At 30.6% G+C, this 18,837-nt stretch overlaps 1 protein-coding gene across 6 annotated transcripts in view; it reads right to left on the bottom strand.

Annotated features, from left to right (window-relative positions):
* NCAM2 (neural cell adhesion molecule 2) overlaps nt 1-18,837 on the bottom strand; it is a 504,760-nt gene that overhangs the window by 35,438 nt on the left and 450,485 nt on the right. Inside the window, exon 17 of one of the 6 annotated variants that reach the window (XM_010344888.3) lies at nt 9,746-17,150. The exons of the other annotated variants lie outside the window; for them this stretch is intronic. Coding sequence (XP_010343190.1) covers nt 17,044-17,150 — 107 coding nt within the window. The 3' untranslated portion in view covers nt 9,746-17,043. Of the gene's footprint in view, nt 1-9,745; nt 17,151-18,837 lie in introns of those variants that run through there. 6 annotated transcript variants of the gene reach the window in all.

Raw genomic sequence — 18,837 nt, forward strand, 5'->3', positions numbered from 1 at the left:
ATAGTTGCAGGAAGTAAATCCTATAGATCAATGACAATATATCTGTTTTATTATACAAATCCCCGTTTACCTTTCCTAAGTTTGAAGAGTCTTGCTTTGTTCTTAAAAATACTGCGTCAGGAGTAAGAAAAGCCTGCTTTCATCACTTACCATCATTAGTTATGGGGGTAAGCCATCTAATATCTCTAAGACTGAAATGCCTCTTTATTAAAATGGTGATAGTTATAAAAAAAAATAACAATCACAAAAGGTCACATGGTTTGTTGAGAATATTGTTGCGAATGTGGTAATGTACTTAACCTCTGGCACTTATTGACCAGTACAAAGTAAACATTTAACAAGTATTGCTTATAATTATTATTTTAATATTATACAATTCTGGAGAAATGATATTTTGATTAAAAATTGTCTAATGTTAAACGTTAAACTATTCCATAAACACATCTTTTCAGCAGTGATCTAAGGTGGAAAAGTATCTCTTATTAAGTAAAAATTATTCTCTTGAGGGTACAGTAACATTTTTAAAAAAATAATTCAGGTTTGGCTAGTTAGCTTTTAAATGACAAATATTTCATTCTGTGATCTTTTTAGCATAAAACTACTGTGAAGATTGGCTTCATTTTCATGTTTAGAAAAAGCTCTCAGAAAAATTATATATATTTAAAACATCTTCATTTTTTAGCTTAAATGACAGATTTATAAATGACAGATTTATTTCCTAACAGTAATGACGGTTTAGAGTTTTAGGTCAGGGTAGCAGCATGATTGAATTCTGGTAGTGGCCCCTAGATACAAGATTAGCAATGCTGCCAATTGTTGTAATCCTTCTATTTTAATAACAGATATTATTGTTAACTTACTGTGCCTAATTTATAAATTAAAGTTTATCATAGGTGTGTATGTAGAGGAAAAAACCTGTGTATGTAGGGTTAAGTGCTATCAGAGGTTTCAGGCATCCACTGGGAGTTTTGGAATGTATCTTTGGCTAAAGCAGGGACTACTGTATGTGTCTTTTCGTGTTTCTGTTGCACACATCAAATCCGAACTCAAATATTAAATAATTTTTCCATGAAATGTATTATATTTGATAATACTAACTTTTCAAAAACCAATGAACTATTAGATTCATAAAACTAGCCATGGTTTTTGACTCCTTAATAGTTCAGTGTTTTAATTAACCATTTTATATGTTATGTATAATCTCCAGGTAGATTGAAGATTAATTTCAGAATATGAAACGCATCAATAAAGACATGGAGAAAATATTCAAAGGGTCCTAAAAGGATGATTGGTTGCTGTTTCTAGAATACTTGTAGCTATTTTCATAAGAGATATTGTTGGATGCAGTAGACAAGTAGGTTAAGCATATGAAAGGCAAGGAGAAGACATTAAAAAACTCTGATTGGTGCTGATGATATATCTTCCCACATTGGAGATAAGTCTACATTGACTTTTAATTATATGTTCCTACTTAATCATTCCTAGCACAACACACTTCTGAACATCAAATGATATACAGAAGATTTTGGTCTAAGTTTTCCAAAGATAACACACTCTTGAACATCAAATGATATATGAAAAATTTTGGCATAAGTCTATAGCAAATGCATACATAGATGTGTGGAGAAAATAAAGAGACTTAAAAATCAGCATTAACTTATTGAAATTCTACCTGGTGATCTATAATTATGGGGGATGTTTTAGTTTGCTTTGTAGATAAAGGTGAATATAAATGAATTCAACAATACATTTGTGGAATCTTATGAGGTTAAATTAAGTGCAGAATATTTTTAAATATACTCTTCAAAATTTCCTCATTTATCATTTAAATGAGGAAATGAGTTTGAATCATTTAAAGAGTGCAGAGTTAATCCTACAATTAAATAAATTTCATACATTGATGAAACATTAAGATAATAAATAACTGTTCTATAGAGTTTAAAAAATATTTTTAGAAATTATCTGTTATAAAACATACCCCGTAAGTATCTTCTTTGAGAGACACAGGTATAGTCAAAAGTTTCACTAAATTCAATTCAAAATGGCTATGCAGATAATTAGAAATATATGTGTAAATGTTATCTTTATATATTTGTGGATGTTTAGAAAACAATATTCAAAAATATTTATTTATTTATTTAGATAATGTTTTGTTCTTGTTGCCCAGGCTGGAGTGCAATGGCGTGATCTCAGCTCACCACAACCTCTGCCTCCTGAGTTCAAGTGATTCTCCTGCGTCAGCCGCCAAGTAGCTGGGATGACAGGCATGCGCCACCACGCCCAGCTAATTTTTGTCTTTTTAGTAGAGATGGGGTTTTTCCATGTTGGTCAGGCTGGTCTCCAACTCCTGACCTCAGGTGATCTGCCCATCCTGGCCTCCCAAAAGTGCTGGGATTACAGGCGTGAGCCACTGAACCTGGCCATATTTATCTTTATATATTTGAAACAATATGACTTTCAGATCACATTTGCAGGTACTGTAATTATAGGTAGAAAAAAAAGAAAATGAAAATTTTGATGCACCCAAGTTATAAATTTCACTGACTTTTATATGGAACCACTGATATTAGCAATCCAAACAGAATGTGACATCATTTCCATTACTCTAAACAGGTTTGTCTTCTGTGTCATGATGGGGTGGGGGGTGGGGGGCCCTTGCATTTTTGCTACCTAGTGTGCTTCCCTGAATGGAGAGATTTATTCAATTTTAATGCACATTAATACTCCCTACTTGAAACAAGTGTTTGAACTTCTGAGGATTACAATGTCTAGTCAATACTCTAACTGTATCAATTAGAAAAATAAAAAGAGAAAAATCATTGCAAATTTCAATAGCGAGGATGATTAAAAATATCATTTGACATCCATTCAAAATTAAAAATAAATCCAAATAGTAACATATTTTCAACAGCAACCATAATTGGATTTTATATGCTTCCTTCCTTCTGGAAAACTTTTAAAATTGTTTCCTGTATATATCTAGAGAAGAGTTGAGTATACACTCCCGAGATAGGTGTTTTTATTTTAAGTTATAAACAGGTAATATTTTATAATATACATTGAAATAGGTTATGCACATTATTAAACATAAATATAAAAAGATACATTAATATATATTCACTTGGAAATTCTAACATTTTAAATCTTCATAGTGAATTATGTTTTTCACTCATTTTGTGGCCTACATAATACAATTGGAAATATCTAAATAATATTGTAGCTTCATTCTCAGTTTTATCATTGGTAAAATGGTGATATTGATATCCAGTTATCTTAATAAAAATGGTCTTTTAGGATCAAGCAAGAGAGTGCTTTGGGGATTCCACATCGTTTTACACATAAGTTATTATTGATTTGTTAAATCTAATGTTCTAAAAACATTCATTTTAGAGTAGCTTCCTGTTAGTTATTGTTTATAGTAATTTTTTTTTTTTTTTTTTTTAACTAGAACTTCTCCACTTTTATGTAAAACCTTCCTGGATTTCAGCAAGTACAAACTTTTTTTTTCTTTCTTTCTGTTTTTGTTTGTTTGTTTGTTTGTTTGTTTTTCTGTACTTCGGGCTCTGGGGTACATGTGCACATCATCAAGCATTTCTCCTGGTGTTATCTCTCCCCATCCTCTCTGCCCCCTGCTGTCCCTCCCCTCCCCTCCCCTCCCCATGTGTTCAAAAAGTTATCTTTATTAAGGTTTAAGGCTTCAGACCCTTTGCGTTCTTCCACTTTTTGATATGCATTTTACTGTGACCAGAATCAACGTTTTTTTGTTTGTTTCTTTCTTTCTTTTTTTTTTTTTTAATTTTAGTATTACTCCTCTTTATTTGTTCACTTCTTTTATAGTAAATTTTGTTTTTGGTCATTGCCATATTCCTAATTGCCATTTTAAAATCTTTCTTGATCTTTTTAAAAGTGACGTGAAGATGGAAGAAATTCATATAACAATAATGCTCTTACTGCCACTCAAATGTGACTTCGGCTTTTGCTCAGTTTTGAGATAAGGAGGTATTGGGTTTTGGGAGGCTTTCTCTTCTTTCCTAATTAGATTTGCCCCCAGTACACTATTACATGTTCATGATCATTAATAATTATTTATATTATTATTATGTCTAGTATTTTAGATCAATTCATCTTCATTGTAATAAAAAATAAAATTATAACTTTTAAAAGATTGTACAAAGTGGATCAAGATAACCTCCCAAAAAATAATGACTGTACTTCTTTTGTGTTCTAATCTTTTACTCTGCCATGTCTTGGCTTCCTCTGGACAGCTCATAGTATTCATGAGATTATAAAAGGCCATTTACATCTTTTAGCTCCCTAACAAAATGCATTTATTAACAGCATTTTTAAGTTCACTCAAGTTCACAGTCATCAGATATAAAACTGCTTACAGAAATAATTGAATTAGAAATGTATGGGTACAACATGCAATCTCCTGCATTTCACAATGAATAATTTGAAGAGAAAAAGTATGCAATGCTAGTAATGACTGTGATGGCTGTGAAAAGAGCATTGTTATCAATGAAGAGAAAACTGCACAGAATGTCTTTTTAAGAGATTAAATTCTATAAAAGGAATCTTGGAATATTACAAATAATAATGCATAAAACATTAAAAATCAAAACTGAATTATAATCAGGCATACAGCACTTAATTTTATGAAATTACACCAGCTTACAGATATTGTGAGGCCTGCTGGAGGGATTTTTAGTTTTTAGAATCATGCAAAAGTTACTTGCTCTATTTTGACATAGACATATGCTGAGTTCATTGGAACTCTTTATGTATCTAGAACTAAATTATAAAAGTTTGTTTTGGAGATTAATACACTGATAGAGATTGTGTAAAATCATTTTACATAATTTTCCATATTTTTGGTCCCTTACAAAACTATTTACAGCATCCACATATTATTTGGAAACGTTGAAACTATAGATTTAAAAATGACGAGTAAATTTAACCAATAATTTTCAACATTAGTTAAATATTAAAAAATGGCTAATGTTTATTTATATATGTTTTATATACTCAGGCTGTTTTTGGTACCTTTTAATAAGGTCTTTTTGATGTACCATTTTATGTATACTTTGTCAACAGTCTTGATGTAGATATTTTATTACTTACTACCAACATTTTTTTTCACAGAACATTAATTCTTCAGGGGATAGATGTGTGCATTTTCCATCACTTATTCTTCAAGACTGAGTCTCCATTCTCTAACCATTGAATGTTTTGTCAAAACGTTCTGTTACACGTATAAATAATTGTTTTGTAAATAAACTCAACAGCAATCCAAAATTTTCCGTAGGTAACAAATCTGCACGTTCTGCACATGTACCCCAGAACTTAAAATATATTAAAAAAAGATTGTTCTCTTAGAGATTCAAATTTAGCAGAGTGAGCATATGGTCTAGTTTTAAATCCAAATTCCAGCCTTTTCTAGATGTGTAACTTGTGAACGCTACTTTAATAATGTCAGTTACAGTTTCCTCATCTGTAAAATAAAAATAAAAACCCCAAAGAGTAACTGGGAAGATGAAATGAGTTAAAATGGAAAGAACTCAGAATGGTGCCCACTTTAATTGCTCTACAAATGTTAACTATTATTATTATTTTTTAAATCTTTATAATAATTCTACTTCACTTAAGAAAAAAATCACCTCAAAATTCTAGGAAGTTTATCAGGAATTAGGAACAGTAAAAATGTATACTTTTGATTTTTCTTAATATCTGATTCAGGGCAAGAAAAAGGAGCTATCTGAGAATATTTGGTTGAAAATGGGGGAACTGCTAACAAGTAGATTATCTGAATGGCATTTATCATTGTAAACTGGTCTACCTTTCAGAATTTCAATTTTTATTTTATTTATTTATTTTTTTATTGTACTTTAGGTTCTGGGGTACATGTATAGATCATGCAGGATTGCTGCATAGGTACTTACCTAGCAAGGTGGTTTGCTGCCTCCAATTCCCCCTGTCGCTTATATCTGTTATTTCTCCCCATGTTATCCCTTCCCAACCTCAGCAAACCCCGCTGTCTCTCCTTTAGTCCCACCCCAGCAGACCCCAGTGTGTGATGTTTCCTTCTGTGCACAACACTGTCCCCATCAAGCTACCATTGATCTTCTTCACAGTACTGGAAAACAAAACAACAACAACAACAAAAACACTTTAAATTTCAGATGAAACCAAAAGAGAGCATGCATAGCCAAGCCAATCCTAAGCAAAAAGAACAAAGCTGGAGGCATCACGCTACCTGATTTCAAACTATACTACAAGGATACTGTAACCAAAACAGCATGGTACTGGTACCAAAACAGATATAGACCAATGGAACAGAACAGAGGCCTCAGAAGAAACTCACACATCTACAACCATCTGATCGCCAACAAACCTGACAAAAACAAGCAATGGGATTCCCTGTTTAATAAATGGTGTTGGGAAAAATGCCTAGCCATCTGTAGAAAGCTGAAACTGGACCTCTTCCTTACACCCTACACTAAAATTAACTCCAGATGGATTAAAGATTTAAACATAAAATCTAACACCATGAAAATCCTAGAAGAAAACCTAGGCAGAACCACTCAGGACATAGGCATAGGCAAGGACTTCATGACTAAAACACCAAAAGCAATGGCAACAAAAGCCAAATACACAAATGGGATCTAATTAAATTTAAGAGTTTCTGCACAGTAGAAGAAACAATCATTAGGGTGAACTGGCAACCAACAGAATGAGAAAAAAATTTTGCAATCACCTTTTATTTTTTATTCAGGGGATACATATACAGATTTCTTACATGTGAATGTGCATAATGCTGAGGTTTAGAGAGCGTATCACCTTGATAGTCATATGCTCCTTGATAACCTGACTGATTGGTAATTTTTTTTAACTCACACCCCCATCCTCTAGTAGTCCACAGTGCCTGTTTTTTTCCATATTTATATCCATGTGTACTCAATGCTTAGCTCCCACTTATAAGTGAAAATATGCGATATTTTCTTTTCTGTTCCTGAATTAACTGGCTTAGGATTATGGCCTCCAGCTCTATCTATGTTGCTGCAAATGACATAATTTCAATATAAAATTCCTATTTATAAAAATTCTAAGTTTTCTAAACATGACAGAATAAACGAAAAATGTGAGCAAATACATAGAAGATATATGTTATTATTTTTCTTGGACTCTATGAAAATATCTTAGGATTTTAAAAGTTTTTCAATTTGAAATACTGCATTGTATCTCAGATATTTCAATTTCTGCTTAGAGTTATACAGAAAATATCAATTCTATATTATTAAAACTACATAGTTTAAACATGCAGGGCCACTTATAAATGTCTATTATTATACAATGCATCTGAATTAGTGCATTTTATGCTATCAGCTATCAAACTCTAAAAGGACATGTAGACACCTTAAATGCATATTACTAATTAAAAGAAGTCAATTTGCAAAAGCTACATAATGTAAAATTGCAAACGAGTGACATTTTGGAAATGGTAAACCCATGGAAATAGTAGAAAGGTCAGTTATTACCAGGAATAGGTGAAGAAGGGAGGAAAGAGTAGGTGAAATACAGAGGATTTTTAGGACAGTGAAATTACATTGTACAGTACCAAAATGGTGGATACATGTCATTATTAATTTGTTCAAATCCATACAACATACACCACCAAGTATGCACCCTAATGTAAACTATGAACTTTGGGTGATTACCATGTGCCATTGTGGGTTCATCAACAGTAACAAAGGTACTGCTTGTGAATTAGATATTGATAATCAGGAAGGCTGTGCTTGACTGGCATAGACAGTATATGGGAGCCCTCATTAGTTTCCATTCAATCTTGGTGTAAATCTAAAAGTGTTCAAACAACTAAAGTCTTTTTAAAAGGGAAAAGATGCAATGGTTATATCTCTATTAAAAGCATTGAAATGGCTATTATGCCTAGATTGAGGATGTCTATAAAAGCAACTTTTACTTTTATGTCCTTGAACACCTAAAATATCTCCACATATTAAGTGAGGAGTAACACATATAGGTGCTTTAATTTTTTTTTTAATACTTTAAGTTCTGGGGTACATGTGCAGAAAGCGCAGGTTTGTTACATAGGTATACACGTACCTTAGTGGTTTGCTGCACCCATCCCCCCTGTCATCTACCTTAGGTATTTCTCCCAATGTTATCCCTCCCCAGTCCTCCCACCCCTTGCTATCCCTAGCCTCCTGCTTTTATGTGATGGAACTCAGCAGTGAACCATACCATGTCTGGCTTTAGAAAAATACTTTCCCCTGTTCACTTAAACTTTCTTTCATGACTGAGCCATCTGACAGAACCATGAGTCACAGGCTACTATATGAAAATTCCATACAAATTTTAATGTTTTCTACGAGCATGAACTAAGAAGCAGAATGTTTTTCAAGAGCCATAGGTAGTTTGTATTTTGTATTACATATAACAAGTATATCCAATTCAGCTTTTGTAAAATTATATACTACAAAAAATAGGAAAATTTAGGTGTCTTTTCGTGGATTCTTGAAAACAGAAATGCCAATTTGAAGAGAATTTATTTTTAATTTAACCACATTTAAACAGAAAAAATAAAGTCCTCTATCTTGAATTCTCATTTTTAACATTTTGTTTCTCTCTGTAATTTTAAATAAGAAATCAGTAGAGGAAGAAACACATCGCTGCTATGCAAATTATGAGTGTTGAAACTATTTATTTTAAATCCTTAAAATGAAAAGGATGCATATTGAGATGAAAACGTCTCTCTTACTTTTAGTAGACAGTAAATAAAAATATCATCCTATATTAGTAGAAAATTACCTATGTCTACCAACAATGCATACAAGTTAATTTAGTAAGGTGTTTTCAAAATAAGTTTAAAAAACAAGAGAGTGATTATAGTTTAACTTGATATTCATTTTAAACGATAAACTTAGCATGTGCTTATTTACCTTGGTCATGGGGAAGCACCTATATAAAAAGTTTGAATGAGAAAGATAAAACTGACTAATAGAAATACTGTGATTAATGGAAGAAACTGTGGTTGGTGTATACATGGCCTTTCCTCTGAAACACTGGGACTTGGTTGTTGTTCCCCACAGGCCAATCAAAAAAACGGCCAAGGAACTAGGTCTGAGACATATGACCATATAACTTATGGACCAAATATTTACTTATACCAACTTGGATTTAGTGTAACATAACAAAGATAGTAAGAAAACTGAGAGTCAAAGTTGCTTGACTATATCAATGACTATATGGTTTTTCTGATCCTCAGTTTGTTGCTATAATAAAATAATAGAGATTGGTTACAATAGCTTCATATTTTCTCAAGTCTCCTTATTTTCTTCACAATGGCCCAAAATTGTGGGACAGTAAAAAATTAATAAAGTCATATATATTTACTATGACAGTAATCATAGAAATTCCTAAGAATTCTAGGATACTCTCCATTTGATATGATCTCAAATGGGGCTTCAGGAAAAAATAAGAATGAAAACAATAATTAAAAAAAAACCAGCTTAAATGTTCTTGTGTAATGCTCCAAACTACTATAACCATTGTATCATTTAAAAGAAGTATAAATATTACAATGTATATAACTTATAAATGTTGTATTAAAATTTTCATTTTGGAATATACACAAGCATTTAAATTTAAATGTTTTATTAAAGTATACATTTTGGACTGGAATGTCACGGAATAAGAGAAATTAAGTATGCTCCAAAACAATCCAAATCCTAAAAATAAACATTTTCTCTTTTGAATTTTGGCATTATGAGTTTTCTGTTTATATCTACGCCAAGGGTTATTTTACACTATAAAAGCTAATTAAATAATTTTTATATTACTTATATTGTTATTCCAAAATTTCAACTCTTATTATTTTTGTCTCATATCTTTGCAGTACATAAGCACAAGATGGTAATCATTTTCTGAAACTACTCTTTTGGTGCCCAAAACAAAATAAATGTCCGTAGTGGATGAGCCAAGGAAATGGAGAAAAAAAAATCACTTTAATTGTTTACATGTGCTTTATCAACTTTTGCTAACAATGGAGACTACTTAACAATCTTTACATTACCAAAATTATTCACCATGCTCATGTATTTTATTGAAATATATGATTATTTTGGCCTCCCATTAGAGACTGATGTTTTTATGAAGACACTAGAACAAGTTTACAGTGAAAGTACTATTTGATACTGTTACAAAATTATTTCTACAACATAACAATTATTATGAATCTGCTGATGATGTATGGGTTGCCCAAAAATTGAATAACTTAATGAGTAAAAGTTTATTACCTGTTCCTAAGTAAATAAATGTTTGTATTAAATTTGATCAAGTTAGATATGACAACACTCAACAAGGACAACAAAGGTTGTACCAGTAATAAAGAAAACACATATAACAAAGCTTTTCCTCAGTTTTCTTTATTACAACAATGGAGACACAAAGGTACAGAAAATAAAATGACATTTAATATACTATGAAACACATGCATAGGGTTACACACAGTGCTGGGTATTATGTTGAGGGTTTCAAATAAGATGATACTGAGGACGATACACTTATAATACACTTTTTTTCAAGAAAATAAGCTATGATGAAAACAAATGTAATTAAAATGATCAGAAATACTTTAAAAACAGAAGCGTTATACATAACATCAATGAAAATGTGAGAGAAAAATATTCTTGAAAGACGTTTACGAATTGTGTACAGTATGTAAAACAGTAGTTTTAAACGCTTACTTTTTAGGAAAAAATAAGATTATCTAGAGTTATATTATAGCCCCTATTGAGTACATACAAAGAATAAAAAGAAAGTCAATATATTTTCTAAAATTGAGTTATGTCTCATTATTATGCATTATTTACAGTGTAACTATTTTTACTAACAAAAAAATGTTAAAGAATAACTAAACTTAACTTACTCATACATAGTTTTAAAACTTTCAATACATCTGAATTGAATACAACCAATATTAGATTAGTCCACACTTAAACTTTAATTTTACTTGAATCAAGTATTCCTAAAAAGTAGATCAAATAATAGTCCACCAACAAAGGACATGAAATGCACTTAAGACCGTCTCAGATATACTAACAGAATTTTTAAACATACTGATTTTTTACATTTCGTGGATTTTTTTTTCTGTTTTATAGAATATTAGCTAATATAAATGTTATGGACTATTCCAGGCTACTTGCAACATTTATTGACAGTTTAGGCTTGGAAATCAGTTAATAGCCAGGAAAGATGTTGAATTATTACAAGAGATCTTTGTTGAGACCTTAATTTTAGAAAATAAAACTAAAGGTTTTGGAAAACAATGCATGGATATTAAACTATCATCTTTGTCTAATTTTCAAGAAATAAAATTAGATTTAAATTGAGTGAATATTTTCCGTAGATAAAATTGAAATTATGCTTATATACCTATATAATCTTGGCCAAGTTTTTAAATATAACACTTAGAAGGAATACTACAACTTTGTATTTAAAAGACAAACCATATTAACGTTAGGATAATACTCCAATTAAAATGGTAATTGGTAAGAGAACAAGTTAATAAGTGTTAATTTTTTTTATTTCGCTAAGTCCCCAAATTTACTGTGGAAATATATTCTGAATATTATGTTTAATGATTGAGTATTAATAATTAAACAATACAATTTGACATTGATCTGGAAATGTTTTGTCACCAATTTCAACACAAATTTTAATCATTTTAAAGACAATTTGTAGAATATTTGTATATTCATTAATTTGAAATATGTAGATTTTAGCTGTCTATCCAATATATTAATTAGATTTGCTGAAGCTTTTATGACATATTTCTATACCACTAATGTTAGGATTTTTAAATTTACAAACAATGACCGGAAACATAATAGAAAATATATATTCTATTTATTCATGGCCAAAATTTAGAAAGGAAGCATAAGAGAGAAAGAGAGAGAGAGAGTGGGAGAGGGAGAGAACAAAAGAGTGAAATGAAGAGAAAGGAGGAAGAGACAGAGAAAGAGGAAGAAAATTAAAAAGACAGAATTAGAAAGTAAGAAAAGGTGAAAGAAAATACATTTTAAAAAGTGAAAACACGAGGCTTGGTACAGCGGCTCATGCCTGTAATCCCAGCACTTTGGGAGGCCGAGGCGGGTGGATCACAAGGTCAAGAGATCGAGACCATCCTGGTCAACATTGTGAAACCCCGTCTCTACGAAAAATGTAAAATTTAGCTGGGCATGGTGTCGTGTGTCTGTAGTCCCAACTACTTGGGAGGCTGAGGCAGGAGAATTGCTTGAACCCTGGAGGCGGAGGTTGTGGTGAGCCGAGATTGCGCCATTGCACTCCAGCCTGGGTAACAAGAGCGAAACTCCGTCTCAGAAAAAAAAAAAAAAAACAAACTTTGAGACCAGCCTTGGCAACATGGTGAAACCTCATCTTTACTAAAAATACAAAAATTAGCCAGGCATTGTGGCTGCACACCTGTAAAACCAGTAATCCAGCTACTAGGCAGGCTGAGGCATGAGAATTGATTGAATATGGGAGGCAGAGGTACCAGTGAGCTGAGATCATTCCACAGAACTCCAGCTTGGGGGATAGAGCAAGACTCTGTCTCAATAAAATAAATAAATAAAAATTAAAATAAAAAAGTGAAATGTAATTAAATAGGATTTATTAAAATATCATTTAAAGGATATTACATTATCTCTTACAGAGATGAACCATCATAAAACACATGAATTTACTTATTTAGGTACAATCATTATTATAGTTTATCTTTATTCACTAAGTAAAATCATAATATAAAAGGGACAAAAATATGTGATAACATTTAGTTTAAAGTAACAGAATTGATCATTTCAAGTTCTTAATGTTGCTCATATCACATTAGTATCAAATTTAAACATTTAAAGAAAATTGTATATGACTAGGGATATTTCTTAATTAGTTCCTATAAACTCAAAATACTATCATGCATAATACTGGCTACTATTCTTGAAAGCTAAATTCAAATATACTTTATAATTGTATTGATAATATCAATATCCATCTTGATTTACTAAAATAATTTGTAATTTTAAGGTTTTATTTCCTCTATCAGTGTAAGTATACCATATTCATATTTAAAATTATTTTTTATGTCTAAGAATACCTCTCAGATTCAAAAGTACATGGTTTAATTATTTCTTGTATCATGTATTTCATTTAATGTGAGTGACTAATCATAAATTTAATTGTAGATGGTTAAAACTACTTTGGGCTGGGCACGGTGGCTCAAGCCTGTAATCCCAGCACTTTGGGAGGCCGAGGCGGGTGGATCACGAGGTCAAGAGATCGAGACCATCCTGGTCAACATTGTGAATCCCCGTCTCTACTAAAAATACAAAACATTAGCTGGGCATGGTGGCGCGTGCCTGTAATCCCAGCTACTCAGGAGGCTTAGGCAGGAGAATTGCCTGAACCCAGGAGGCGGAGGTTGTGGTGAGCTGAGATCGTGCCATTGCACTCCAGCCTGGGTAACAAGAGTGAAACTCCGTCTCAAAAAAAAAAAAAAAAAAAAAAAAAAAGCTACTTTGGAATTTTTCTGGTTTTAGCTTTAATTTAATGAGTGTTCTTACAGAAAATATATTAGAATTAAATTATAGTGGTTTTCCAATTGGCTCAAATTGTATATTATTGTAATATATGTAATATATGCATACTTGTAACTTTATTAATTTAAAAGGAACTAGAATTTTAAAAAGTCAGTTTTTTGCAATAAAATTGTCTTTTTATGTATTTGCTATAAGTAAAATTGCATATATATTAAACATCAATCTAATCCCTTTAATATACATGCATATTTAAAAGGTTTACATATTTTAATTTCAATCTTGTTCATTTACACCAGTAATGAAGGTATATATGTGCATTTGCATGCATAATGCTTCTGCAAATAATACAAGTATAGAGTTTATAAAATGAAACTTATTACTAATGACCTATAGTATTAGGAAAGAAATGATCAAAAATGGCAACTTAGCTAAGATTTTTCCATGTAAGAATACATTATTACAGGAAATAATTTACTGCTACCTCCTAGGCATACTCTGTTAGCATATCTGAAACATGGTACTTGCGGGCCTTATAGTGAACTGATTAGTAATCATAGTTTTGATTGGGGTAGAGAAGCCAGCAACATTGATTGTAAAATGGAGGAAAGAAGATAGACTAAGAGAGATTGGGAGGAGAAAGAAGGAGATATGCAGATCTGTATTTTAAAAATCCTGATATTCCACATTCAGGTAATGGCAATCATGCATAATAAATCAATTTATCTTCATAATTGGTATCACATGGTCAAAACAAACTTTTGAAATGTTTTTACATTGAGCGATACAATATACACACCATTAGACATATATTTCTGATTATACATAATAAATAATCTTACACTCACCTTAACACAAAAGTTCAAATTTATACATCTTCAAAGATAAAATTTTATGTAAAACTGCATTGTATGAAAAAAAAATCATTGGATGATGCTAGGAAGATACTTAAATATAAGTTTAAATTTTTATGTCTTGGTTACCAGTAATCACATTTACTTAGAGGTGCAGACAGATGCAATACTAGTAAGACCAAAAAAATAACAAAATCATTTTTAAAATAAAAAAGTAAGGTGTCAGATTTTTATGGCTGCATATAATATCAATAGTAAAGTTCAGATAATAAAAAAGATAACTCAGCAACACATATTATTAAGACTTTTAAAAATGCTAGGATTTAAAATGTCTAAGGTTTTATTTGTTAGACTACAATAGCTTTATTGTTTAGTTTTGTACTTTTCGATTTCTTATGGAAATAAGGCAAAGCGCAAAGCCTATTATTTTAATATCTCTGAGAATAGTTTTAACACAATTTATGCATATCTCAGAGTTGTAAAATAGGTGTTATCTAAGAGTAAACATTTGGCCAAATGACAGATTGCATATTAAGTTAAGGACTAAAAATTAGATCCATACTTAGATGTTTACAAATCTAACAAACAACTCTTTAAATGTATATAACTCTGTTAACATAATTTTTATATCAGGTTCTTTTGGAAATGCCAATTGGTATGTCTTGTTTCAATGTATACCTCACTTTGAATGTTCTTTATATCACTTAGTGACCTTGAGTTATGATATGTAAAATTTCAAGATAGATAAACTTTGCATTGACTTACTAAAGAAGTATTCCATGATCTCCAAAAAATATTTTGTCATTCCTAAGTCAAGATAATTTCTACATGGATTCTAACAGAAATGTCTCCAATTTATTGGAAAGATAAAGTAAGGTTATAATGAATGTGTAAAACAGTTTCTGAAAGTGTTACTTGAAATCTTTTTCTGTACGCTCTACAAACCAGTAATCAACATAAATTCTTCCATCTCAAATATCAAGGAATTTAATATGCAATGATAATTAGTTATTTAATAAATGGAATATTGGCCACGGTGATTTGAAAACTTTCCCTATAAATTGATTATATTTTCATACTGTGTGAATTGATATATTATTTTATCTCAGCAGGGGAGAAAAGAGGAAAGCAGAAGTGCGCTTTATCTGTTGATGGGTTGCTTCTGAAGTCTACAGGTCTGTTAGTAACTTACAAGAAAGGCTAGCAGTGAACAGCTAAGAGTTTGGAAAAGGTAAGTTAAAAGAATATCTACCATGAAAGGCAGGTTTAGCCATAGACCTCATGTGAAAAGATTCTGTAGGTATTTCAAAAGAGACAGAAAAAATATTTGTGTTCAACAAAATAATTGCTTTTGATGAATAAATCACAAAGTCCAGAATCCAATCATTTGATTTACCAAGTAAGTTATGGTCCCTTTTATGTATATATGCAAATCTGGTTGTTTTCTATTGTCCTAAACAAGTAAGTAGTAAAAGTCACTTGTTAAGATGTGGTTGCAAGTGAAAAACACAAACACTCTTTACTTGTTTTAAAACTACTTAAGTAAATATCACAAAAGTGAAAATTGCATATTCACATAATGAAAACTTGCAAAAACCAAAAATCATTCTTCATGCTACTCCCTCATATCAAAATTCCTTTGAAATTAGGAATCTAGTTCCAATCTCAATTTCTTCCCACCTCTAGTTCAACTTCTTGAAAGGAGTATCTAAAATATTTTCTTTTCTCTCTCTAATGCTTGCAAAGATGCTGACTCTTAGATGTCCAGAAAAATGTAATAAATAACTACTTATGTGAGAACAATAGGACTTGAGGTCAGCTCAAAACACAATCTAAATCCTGTGAATTGTGTGCAACTTCTTAGACATATTAAAATTTAATTTATTATTTATTCTGGGGAAATTGCAGAGAGATATTTTCACATAATGAAAAAAATTAATCAGTGTTCAAATTTTAAATAGGAAACTGTTTCAGATTTATTCCTTAAGACATTTTAGTTCAACAAAGGGAAAATAAGGAGCACAATTGGGATACACATCTGGTAAAATATAATGCTTATGTTTTATGTAAGTGGTAAACACATTAAAATATTACAAATTTTCATAAAGTTAGAAACTTACACTTAAAAGTAACAATAGAAAAGCAATAGAAGTGATCAACAATTCTACATATATAATTGTGATTTTTACAAGTATGGCCATGGATATTTAATTATTTGCAAAATAAGTGAAAAATTGGATGCAGCAAATGCCTAAGTTTCAAGTACAACTGACATGATAGTTAACAAGGTCAACTTTAGGAATTAATGGAAACTTTAGAATAAAGTATGTTATACAGTGAGCTGATAGTTGAAAGTAACAATCCCAATTGCATTTCCTTCATTGATTTTCTGACAAATTATCCACTTAAAAGGTTGACAATTTGGGGAAGGGGAAAAAGATTAATCTTTCATGGGTGAAGATACATGCATAATTAATTGGACCTTAGAAACATTTTATTATAATTTTAGATTAGCCTTGTTATTACTAATTTTTTAATTTTCAGGGCATAAAAAAATATTATATGATATAACAATGACATTAAAACACGCAAGACAAACATATGGCTATAATGAAAGAAAACCCAGCAGCATTCAGCTGCCATGACTGGCTTCCATTTTCGCCTTTATTCGCTTCACAGCATTTATCTGCATGATGAAAATTGTTTTTGAAAATAGAATAAGAATGAAATAATTAAGAAAGTAAAGTGTAGAGTTACAAACGAGAAAATAAAGAAAGAAAAAAACGTGACAGTAGGAAAGAAAAAAAGAGAAAATAATTAATGCACGATTTACACAGTCATTAACAATGCAAATCTACAAAAGACACTTTGATACAATGCAAGAGTGGCTAAAATCTTGTATAAAACGTTTCTTTATATTTGTCACATATTAAAAACAGACAAAGGTCAATACTGACATTTATTTTGTGTTACTCAGATATTAACTCTCTCATTGATCCCTCACATGTAAATATCTTTTTTTTATAAATTGAAAATATAAATTACAAGGGAAAAGTCACTAGTCATTTGACTGTGCTACTGGTAAACTCACAGTGCTACTTTTAATAGGAGCTCAATAAATCCTACAATGTTTAATGGTAATATTTTCTACTATAAGTGTTTAGGATATATTTAATAAAGCAGTTATATTTTAATAATAAGCTACCAACAAATATAAGTGAAAATGTCTATTCACATAACGAAAATTTGCAATAAGCATAGACGCTAGAAGTATTAACCAACTGACCATGCGCAAACTCTAGACATATGTCACTGAACCTCTTTTAAAATAACTTTAGGAACCAAAAATTATGAAAATAATTTTTAGACTTACTTTTTCATTATATGCTAAACTAAAGAAATACTGTTGCAGGTATAGTATCAATATTTATGTTAGACTGAAAATTCCAGAGAGTTAAGATGAAGTTTTCCCAGATAACTGGACTTCCACTTCACCATTGTGTTAGAATTTTTCAACTTATATTCTAAAACAACCATAAATTTAATCCTAAAATAATGTTTTCATATTCACCATGTGCTCGAATGTTGTTTTCTGCTCATGTTGAATTATTTAGAGATGAGGGATATATTAGTGTTGCTTGAAACTAGAATGGAGGTCATCAAAGTAATTTTACTGTAGAGTTCATTGGAAGTACAATTTAAAAGCCCATGAACATAGAAAGTAACTAAAATATTTTAGCAATATATTTTTGTGGTGATTTATGATATTTATTCTTTTAGCTTGTTAAATCTAAACAACTATTTTGTATGCATTTTGTATGCATTACATGTTCCCAGAGGGTAGAATTATTTTACCATTGAATATAAAAAATGTGTGAACAGATTTATTGTCATCAAATTAAATTGATGGTCAATGTTAATATTACACTTGTCTTCAGGAAAAAAGAGATAAATTACTGAAAGATATTATGGTCTTTTTTGGTTAAATACAAATGTTATCAAACATGTGACAGTCCAAAAAAGTGGTGAAAATGATTTTCAAAGTAAGTTTATTTCCAATGATTTTTTTAAACATTAGATTAGATCCAGTCCAGCAATTTAGTAGTATTTTAGTCATTAAAATTATAGAACAAATCAATAAATGCCATGCTATCAGCCTTGAAATCCATAGTTGCATAATCATTTTGTATCAATCTGCTAAAGTTTCCCAATATTCTTCTTACTTAAAAAATAAAATAAGGTGGAATTATGCTGCATCAATATTCCAAAAAGGAACATAATTGATTATGGAAACTCTATTTTTATATAAATCAAAACACATATCTTTCAAAATAAGCAGATCTTTAATAAGAATTTTAAAAATGAAAAAATTA

Source organism: Saimiri boliviensis, chromosome 18 (genome assembly GCF_048565385.1).
Source record: "Saimiri boliviensis isolate mSaiBol1 chromosome 18, mSaiBol1.pri, whole genome shotgun sequence".
NCBI classification, from domain to species: Eukaryota; Metazoa; Chordata; class Mammalia; order Primates; family Cebidae; genus Saimiri; species Saimiri boliviensis.